The sequence below is a fragment of the Amphiura filiformis genome, chromosome 16, assembly GCF_039555335.1.
Source record: "Amphiura filiformis chromosome 16, Afil_fr2py, whole genome shotgun sequence".
Classification (NCBI taxonomy): Eukaryota; Metazoa; Echinodermata; class Ophiuroidea; order Amphilepidida; family Amphiuridae; genus Amphiura; species Amphiura filiformis.
In genome coordinates, this window is record NC_092643.1 from 45,369,734 (window position 1) to 45,380,039 (window position 10,306).

The following is a 10,306-nucleotide window of genomic DNA, read 5'->3' on the forward strand; positions in this document are numbered from 1 at the left end:
GAGAGAAAAGAGATAAAAAAGAATCAAAAGATTGGTGCATGGTTTCATCAAGATGAACAAATATTTTCAACTTGGAATATATTGGCATCAATTTGAATTACTTTGTTGCTTCCCCACCTTATTTGTTAGTCAATTTGCAGCAAGGGTGTTCAGTGAGAGTAAGATACTACAACTCCTAAACTTGGGTTCGGTGTGCCGTGCCTTTAACACCATGCATGTTATGTGGCGGACAATATTTTAAATACAGAATTCAGACCTTGGTAAAATTTGTTATCTCACAGTGATGTCTCTATATTTGTATTGAACACAAAATTCTCCAATTTTAGAATATTTACTAGAAATTTGTATCAAAATTTGTTTCAATCAAATATTTTGAAAACAGTTTTTTAATATCCATGAAAATAATATATACAGCAATCAGTTAAATTGTGCACACGACAGATATGATTACTGTCTTTGGCAGGTGTTAATTTTAATCTTTCATTTTTTAATGTTTTGATTTTCTTTTACCTAAAAAAACGAAACCCTATTCCTGTCTATAAGTTTGGTTAGATGTGTAGTAATATGTTGTTCAGTTTAGGGAATAGAAAAAAGAAAATGTAAGACTTGTTTTTAAGCAGATGATGCATTCCATTAGATACAGGGTTAGTATTTTTTTTGCTCAAATAGTTTAACCCCCATGGGCACTACTCCCTTTCAAAGGTGCTAATTGATGCAATAACTGCCATTAAAACATAAATTAGCACATGTCAAATTCAGAGATAACATTGTCACTGATTAATTTGATAACCAGGCAGGTTTGGTTCACTCCAAAAGAACTGCTCTGTCGGGGCTTCCTCTTTAAGGGCTCTCAGCAATTTTAAGCTTAATCCCCTTCAGCTACTGACTAATTCTTACCATATCTCTGATTGGCTCAATATATTACATAGCCATGTTTGTAACCAATCAAAATAGGTCTTAGTGCCCATGGGGTTTATCAGTGCAGTATTGATCAAAAGCAGTATGGGTGTTATTAGAATTTTGTCAGGTGGATCTTTAACCCAGTAGGAAAGGAAGCACCACTCGACTAATGGTGTCATTCTTGTGAAATACTTGCTCAGGATATGAACTTGAATCAACAAAATAGATCTTATCTTTTTAGAATTTATGGAGCCTCTATGATAATTTAGTGACTCAGACCTTCCAAAAGTTTAGAATAGGCATAAATAATATATTATTTAAAAAAAAAAGCTACACTAATGTTTTATGATTTATGGACGTGCTCAAACCATATACCATGGTTATTTTCTTCCTACATGTAGATTTGGCACATATGTGTACATCCATATCAAAACGAGGCACTTGTCGGCTGCTTCATGTGTCTTATTTCACATAATAACTAGGAATAATTCTACAAGACTCATCTGAAGTGGAGGTAACTTCTAATCATCCCCAAAGTCACATAGTCCAGGAATGTTCTCTGTACTGTAAAACATTTGACTTGAGGATGATTTGAAGTTACCTCCACTTCAGATGCTGGTAATTTATTAGCTATTATGAAGCGACTCTGATGTAGCAGCTGACAAGTGCATCATTTTGATATGGATGTACACAATATAATAGTATTATCCAAAGCTAGCTTTTGTAACGATACATAGGTGACACTTGTTTATGGTTAGAAATTACTCCTTTGCTGTTTTTTCTTCTTCTCTCCACAGGATCAGCCAATCAGCTGGTTGATATATTTTTTCTTGTGAAAAATACAGAAAAAAATGAAAAGAAAAAAAAGTGAAGCAATGTCCCTAAGTTTAAAAAAAAATAGAAAAAAAAAAAAAAGGGATAAAAAAATGAAAATAGAAAAAAGGGAAGAAAAGCTGCAAAGAAAAAATATTAAAAGCCACAGAAAAGAAATATAAAAAAAAATATAAAAAATGAGTGGTTAAAAGCAATAATAAATAATAAAAGATTGAAAAAAGGGAAAAAAGAATTAGATGGTATTCGTCGATAGCATTGCTGCTGCCCATCGTCTTAACGAGGACCCGTCAACTACCAGGTATATGTTTGTGTGTTTTCGCGCTGTCAGCAGGTATTGTATTTATATAAACATAATGTAAATAACATGAATAATGTGATGTGTTCTGTACAAATCAACAAGAACTGGGCACTGAATTTCGGAGATGCCACTTTTTAGGAAATTTGCATCTTTGGAATTTGAAGGAGGCAATGTATGGGAATATTGTAAGAATATTTTTTTAAAAGTTTTATTAAGGGATCTAGAATGAGCGTTTATGGCGTTTCGACAGTATTTTTTGTGGGACATGAGAGCACCTCAGACTTATCGAATTGCATTTTGAATACTGAAGCATGTCTTTCTGATATCAAATAATTTTCATTTTTGAAATTCACGATATAATACAAATTTTATGACAAATTATTAAAATTTGATATTTTGATATATAACAGTCCTCAAAGTAAATTTTATAAATCTAATGATATATTCTTATAGAGTATGTAGCTGGGAGGAAAAGCCGACGATCAATTGAAAATTTTGACCTTTTAAGGTCAAAATTTTCAATTGATCGTCGGCTTTTCATTCCACATACATACACTTTAAGTATAAATCATCAGATTTATAAAGTTTACTTTGAGTACTGTTAAATATCAAAAATATCAATTTTAATGATTTGCCATAAAAATGTATTACATTAGAAATTTCAAAAAATCAAAATTATTTGATATCAGAAGGACATTCTTCGTATTCAGAATGCAATTCGATATGTCTGTTGTGCTCTAATGTCCCACAATAAATACTGTCCAAACGTCCATACCCCTTCCCTTAAGGGAACATAGTACATGACACATGTACTCCAATGGATTTGTGTAGTATCTGTGTAGTATATAGCTTGTGGTATTTCCATTAAATTCAGTGTCTGGTACTGACTGATTTGGATAGAACATAATGCCAGTTTGTTTTTCATCTTTATTTTTTTTTAAACATCCCAACAATCTCTCCTAATTTCCTATCTATCTCTACCTTTCCAAGGGTGAAAAGTTGGTGAAAATCAAACTATTGCTTCTTTCATTTTTTTAATTTAAATGGATCTTTTATATGATGCCGATCATACAAATAGCAAATTGTGAGATTTGATTTCGGAAGTCACAAAGTCTTCATTCTTCATGACACAAGAAAGATGTGCAAGGCATTGGAATTACTAAAACCCACAGGCAATCCAAGTAAAAAGTGGAATGAAAAATGCCTCCAAATAAAAAAAGAAATGGGTTTGAGCACTTGCAATGATTTGGTGATTGACTATAGAAAGTGCAATGACATTGAATTCCTAACAGGTGTGCCATTTAATAATAATGCACTTTGATGAAAATCTCACCAGTTCCAGAAGAATTCAATTTTGATTTCAAGAATTCATAAAATCCTACCGTTCTCATTGACCTTTAACCCTTGGCCCAAGTCTGTCATGTCTTTCTTTTGGCTGTATTCAACGTGGATCACAATGAATCCATTTGATTGCAGACAGAATCAAACGTGATGAAGTGATCTTGGGATTTAACAAAAAACTTGACCCAAAGAGAACCGTCTTGGCCATATTTGTGTGTGGCTTATGGAGGGCAAAAAAGTGAAACTCCTGATTATTTTGTGGTGGTAAATTTTGATTTAAAGCAATGGGCTATTCCATTTGATATCCATACACCCCTATGGAAGACATGATCTTAATCTCCCACACAGGGGGTACATTTTAAATTCACACCCTGTGTGGAAGATTAAGGTCATGTCTTCCATGGGGATGTATGGATTTCAACTAGAACAGCCCAATAAGCCTTTTTGAAGTAGGGTGGGAACAAAAGGAGAGGGTGCACTTTGTATGCTTTCTCTCCTTTTGTGCCCGCCATACTTCAAAAAGGCTTGTACACATTTTGGGCTTTGCCGATAAATGCAGGAGGTACACTTTCGGTCTCCAAGTGCAACAAACCAAGATGGCGGATTTACCATAGCGCTAGTTATTCAGAGTCGGTTCTGTTTGGGTGCAAGTTTTACATAATCCTATCCTTGGTTGACCTGCTGTTGTGATTATTGTATTTTGTAGAAATCAATGTGTTGATTTTCATATACTTGACTGAAATTGAAGAATTTGAAATCCAATACACAGTATTTAGGTTTATTATGTGTTCGATGAACTTGCGATACAGTTTTAATTGTTCGTAAAACCGCTTTTTTTGAAATGTTATGAAAGAAAATGTTTTTGCATCCAAGGACCCAACCTGCTTTCCCCTTTTTTTATTTCACAACATCATCAACATTTTTTTCCTACATGTCTCTCCTATTTGGAATACTATTTCAACTTGACAATGCGTAAAAACAGGAGTTCAGCAACCTGTTTCAAACTACAAATTTGTGCCAGAAACATTGTGAAGTTTATTTTGAAAATTGACCAAAATTGAATAGATGTTCGTATGTGTATTCGCTATCGTAGGGATTATGTCATTCCTTTTTAACTGGTTCATGCTTGGTTTGCACACCTGTTAGCAAACCATTGAATTACAATCATTTTGATGATGGTTCTGAACACAGATAGCGTGAACCAGTTGACCTGGCAATGATCGATTTTGATGTTACACTACGACACCGAATTCAGATTTCTTTAGCTGGAAAACCTGTCGGGTTTGTGTATATCAAGACTTTTCTTTCATGACAACTTAACAACTTGATAATATTTTCAAGTAAGATTGTAAAACTTTGTGTCCAAGTTAATTGAACACAGTTAAAATCTCAACAGTGGTCAACTTTGGCAATTTTCTTTCCTTTTGCCATATTTCTCCATTACATAAAATTATATGTAGTAGTTTTTGTTTTGTGATTATTGTAAGCAGTTGGAAGAATTAATAAAGGCATTGGCCCATAACTTCAGTCAATTTGTCAAATTTGCATTTTTGTGTCAAGCCAAACAGTGATTGTGATATACTCGACTGCAGGAAGCTGCATTGGGCCAGTCCAGTTGAAATCCATACACTCCTCTGGAATACAGGTCATTAATCTTCCCCAGAGGGGGTGTAGATTTTAAATGGGAGTCACCCATCAGATAACCCCATTTGAAATTTATACTCCCTATGTGGGAGATTAATGTCATGTCTTCCATAAGGGTGTATGGATTTCAACTGGAACAGCCCATTAAGTTTATTATCTGTTACAATGACGCTGCATTTCGCCTTTTTCAAGGCTAAGTACACATGTTGCATATCTATGCCCTGTTGCACAGGAATAGATAATGTCTATGCCCTGTTAGGCCCTGAATCCATAGGCTGTTCCCTTGTGGCATGTGCCCTTGTTCACTTGTTCCCATGTGACCTGCCACACAGACAATGAACCTTTGTTTTGCTATGGTCACTAAGCAAAACAAAGGTTCGTTGTCTGTGTGGCAGGTCACATGGGAACAAGTGAACATGGAACAAGGGCACATGGCACAAGGGAACAGCCTATGGACACAGGGCCTTACACAGGCATAGATAATATCTATGCTCAGTTACACAGGCACAGATAATTCAAAATATTATTTCCACAGATGAGGTGAACACAAATACTTCGGGGGAATTTGGGTTATCATTGATCATCTTGATATCAAAAATGACCGTCTGGTATTTAAAGTTCATGTACAGCTAGTGTTTATTTATTATCTACAGGGTGTATCAAAATTGACTTTGCGCAACTGCATTTTTACTCAGCTCACAAAAATAGCCACTGATTCCTTATTAATGGTCACACATCAGTGATTTTACAGTTGTGGGAGTACAGGGTGTTAATTCGGCTATCAACTAATTCTCTTTGACCAGATACCTTGTACTTTTTAATCTAGTGGCATTTTTCAAACTTCTACTTTATTTTGATACACCCTGTATTGATTTCCTGCTTGTACAAACCAGATCATGTGATACAGATTGCATGAGCTCAATATCTAAACACCAGTGTATGTACATAGAGCTTCCTTTAAAACATGGCCAACTCGCTGGCACAGACTATTAAGACAAACTTCCTCAACTGTGCCATTTGTTTAGATTTGTTTCATGATCCGAGAGCTCTTCCCTGTCAGCATGGATTCTGCAGGGAGTGTTTAGAACAGTGTGTGGCATCAAGTAAAGACAAACAAACTCTGGTGTGTCCTACTTGTCGAGAAGAGGTGAAGATATCAAAGGAAGGTGTGAAGGTTCTACCTGTGCATTTTCTTGTGAGCAGTTTGAAGGATACAGTAGACATGGAAGAAAAGGTGAGAAAATGAGCAAGTTTTAACATACAAGGTATTCCAGCAAATGTGCTTACCAAAAACAAACAAAAAAACATTCATGAACAATTAACATCCTTAAAAGGAAAATTCACAGATATTTAACAAATCAAAATATTTAGATATTTGACTTCTAGTCACGGCTTCTAGTGCAATATTCAAAAGTTATTGTATTTGTTAATTAGCTTAAAGCCATATTATAACATTTGCTGAGGAGAACGCCCTCAAAAAAATTCTAAATTCAGGTTTTTACACGATTGTAATGTACTTGCATAAACAAAGATTCTCTGCAAAAATCAAGGCTTTAGGTGCTGTAGATTTTGAATAAACTGCCGGAACCGTAGTTTTATTATTACGATAGAAATATTAGTTGAACGCGCATGCAATGTTCATAACACATACTACTTACACGCCGTGCAGGACACGCACACACATGCCAGAGGATCATACTGTATTACAACAACCGGAGTAACATATAATAGCGCTAGTAGTAAATGCTTTACCTCACTTGTTCGGCTCAAAATTAAAAGGGGATATCTGACAGTAAAAGCTAACATTTTATGGAAAATAAATACAAATCTATTTTTAAAGAAATGTTTTAAATAGTATGACTTTAAATTAAGTATATATATTAATGAACTGGCCAGATCAATCAATACACATGACAATTAAATGTTGGTTAAGTTTTTAAAATGTTATTGCGGGACTTGGCTCATAGGCAAGTTGTATTTGCAGTAAAGATGAGCGGGCATACTTCTTTTTTAACTCTTTTTACCCGAACAAATTCAACTGCAGAACGCCTTGACCCGTAGTGGCAGTCATATTTTTTTGGCCCTGAATCGGGGCTGACTCTGCCAATCCCCGTCTCCCGGATCAAACCGGACCTCCTCGCACCTGCATTGATTCAATATGGTGATGCCCTGGAAAGTGATATAATAAATATGAAGACAAGTTATATCAATCCTACAAGAAAAGGACACTGTTTGCACAGCGCCTAAAGTCAAATTTAAACTCCAAATTCCATTGGGTGAAGGAAGTTTTTGATAACCAAACAACTAATCACAGATTTTTGCGATACAGGAGGAAACCGGAGATCCCGGAGAAAACCTGCGAGAGCGAGCATGGAATCAGGATAAACCAAGTGCACATGAGTCCTTGGGCCACGCCGGGGCTTGAACCCGGGACCTCAGTGGTGCAAAGCGAGTGAATTACCGCTGCGCTAACTCGCCCTCCCTATAGGCACCAGGGCTTAAATTCACAAAAATATTGGGCAGCCATCAACTTGGGATGGCTAAAATAAGGGGTTATGTTCCTTCTAGAATTTATGTTGTCTTGATGTCTCTAAAAACAAATTACTAAAAAATGTTTTAAAAAAAATCATTTTTCAGTTAATCCTATTCAATAGTTTATTTTTACAAATAAAAGTTTAATCTCATTCAATTAGGGCAATGTCTGTCATTGAACAAATTGGACTTTAAACATTATTTGATAACAATATCTATAAAGTTCAAAACCTAACAATATTTGAGGGTCATTCAATAAGTTCTACCTCCGCTTTTATAACTTTGGTTGTGGTAGCTTCTTCAAATTTGGCATGATTATAGATTGGAATATCGCCTACAAATGATGGAAAATGTATATTGATACCATTCTACATTTTTGTAGGTCACCAGAACCAAAATAACATTTGATACACTTTAAACAGTAAAACAACATAGAAGATTAAGCTAAAAATATATAGTATCCCTCCTACCCGATTAGAGCAATATGTATAAAACATTATGATTATGCTATAAATTAATAGATTATACTAAAACAACATCGAATGTGTAACAAAACAGCAAGACGACCAGTAATGAAAATGCATTTTAACTTATGTCTGATGGTCTTTCAGAGCACAAGAATCTGTATGAAATGACTTTTAAGTAAAGTTCAGCCTCAGAGCTTTATGTCACTTGGCTATTTTGAATTATTTCCTTGGTGTTCAGTTACCAAATGGGCATTTTTAAGAAAAACATTAAATTTGATTACAGTTCTTATCCGCTCTTTTCTTTGCTGAAAAGCAATGGCTTTTGTTGGAATGAAGCAGCATTTTTTTTACCATTTTACATCATTTTCAATACATGTATAGATACACAGCATAGGTGAATTTGGTATAATATAATTTTAAACGAATGTTAATTAATGCCATTGTTTTGTCACATTATTTTCCTCGTTCAGGCTCAAATACCAAGCCCTGACACTGTCTGCAGCAACTGCAATGCTTCTGATGGTAACAAAGCTAAAGTAAGATGTGTTGACTGCAAAAAATACCTCTGTGATACATGCTATGCCTACCATAAGACCTTCAATGCCATGGAAGATCACAAAGTGATCACCATGGAAGATATTCTTGCTGGTAAAGTGAATCTAAAAAAAGAAGAGGAAAATAGGTACTGCAAGGTGCATGGAAAGTTGTGTGAATACTACTGTGAAAATGAGAAAAGAGCACTATGTAGGGATTGTGTAATATTGAATGAATGTCCTGCTCAGCACAGTCGTGTTAGCCTGAAGAAAGCAGCCCAAACTCACTCAGATGAGTTAAAGCACTTGATAAGACAAAATGCTGCTACTTTGAAGAAGTTCCACGAAGCTGTGAAGACTACAACAAATGTGAGGGCAGAACTTGAAATCTATTCACAAATAGCCATAGACTCACTTGAGAGGATAGAACAAGAGTACATCAACCTTGTGAAGAAAATGGTGAAAGACTCTAAAGGAAAGGTGGATCAAATAAAACAGGAAAGAATAAAACTACTTGGCAAGAAGCAGACAAACCTGGAATCCACAATGAAAGAGATTCAAAAAGCTACAGCAGACACTACCAGAGTCCTTGAGTCAGAATCAGAATTTGAAATCATATCCACTCATGCTACCCTGTCTTCACAACTTCAGAAGCTTTCCATGTCCCAGCCAGAAGCAGTACACACGTCTCTTGGTTACTTGAAGTTCAAGGCAGCTACTCCAGCTATTCCAACCATAGGGCAGCTATTGATAGATGCAACACCAAACCTGGGAGAAGAATGGGAACTGCTTGGACAGTTCAGTACTGGGGACTTTAATAGGCTACATGGACTTGATATTACATGTAATACTGGAACAGGAGACAATGTTGTAGTATGTAGCGTGGAAAAGGGGGCTAAGGTCTTTTCAAGAGAGGGTCAAGAGAAATGTACACTCTACAAGTCTCCTGGTGCTTTAGATGTTGCAGTTACCCCTAATCATGAGTATGTGACTGCACCAATTGGCAAAGCACAAATTGTCATCTATGACAATGCTGGTAAACAAGTAAGCACTACTCCTATAATAAATGTGAATAACAAGCCCTCTAATTCAACTTCAGTAACGGTAGATTCCAGTGGCAAAATCATAGTAGGGCAGGTATTAAACACCATATCCATCCACAATGCTGATGGTTCTCTCATCTCAAAGTTTGCAACAGAATCGATACCATGCCGCCTTGCAGTTACCTCCAATGGAGAGATTGCGAGTTCCTTCTATGACCTCGTATTAAAACGAGGAACATCTGTGAAGCTGATGGATTACTCTGGCAGCAATGTCAGGGTCATCCAACCTCCACCAGAGGTCAAACTATGGTCACCAGTTTTTGTGTGTTGTAGTAGACAAGGTGAGATCTTTGTCTCTGATGGAGGTAGTGGTGATCCTATAGGTGTGTACAGGTTCACAGCTGATGGTGATTACCTGGGATGTGTTACTACACAAGTCCCAAGCCCATCAGGTATTGCAATCTCAAGGGATGGCATGGAGCTGTTTGTTGCAAACAATGGAGAAAACTTTGTCAAAATATTTCAGCGGCCATGATTTTAATTAAATACAACCTTTTTTCCCCAAAGACATTTACCTGAAATCATGCTAAAGAATACTACTGTATCGTTTTTGATCCTTAATTAAATTGATCCTGGACATCATGAAGGGGGTGGTGCAATAATTTTGTGTATCCTGGGGTGGTGAATTATATGGGGTCAAAGAATTGGGGGCAA

At 36.0% G+C, this 10,306-nt stretch overlaps 1 protein-coding gene across 1 annotated transcript; it reads left to right on the plus strand.

Moving 5' to 3' along the window:
• Positions 1-5,981: 5,981 nt before the first annotated feature.
• LOC140172685 (E3 ubiquitin-protein ligase TRIM33-like) lies at positions 5,982-10,306 on the plus strand. The gene is made up of 2 exons (XM_072195817.1): positions 5,982-6,251; positions 8,487-10,306. The coding sequence occupies exons 1-2, from the start codon at positions 5,982-5,984 to the stop codon at positions 10,125-10,127; spliced, it is 1,911 nt and encodes a 636-aa protein (XP_072051918.1). The 3' UTR covers positions 10,128-10,306.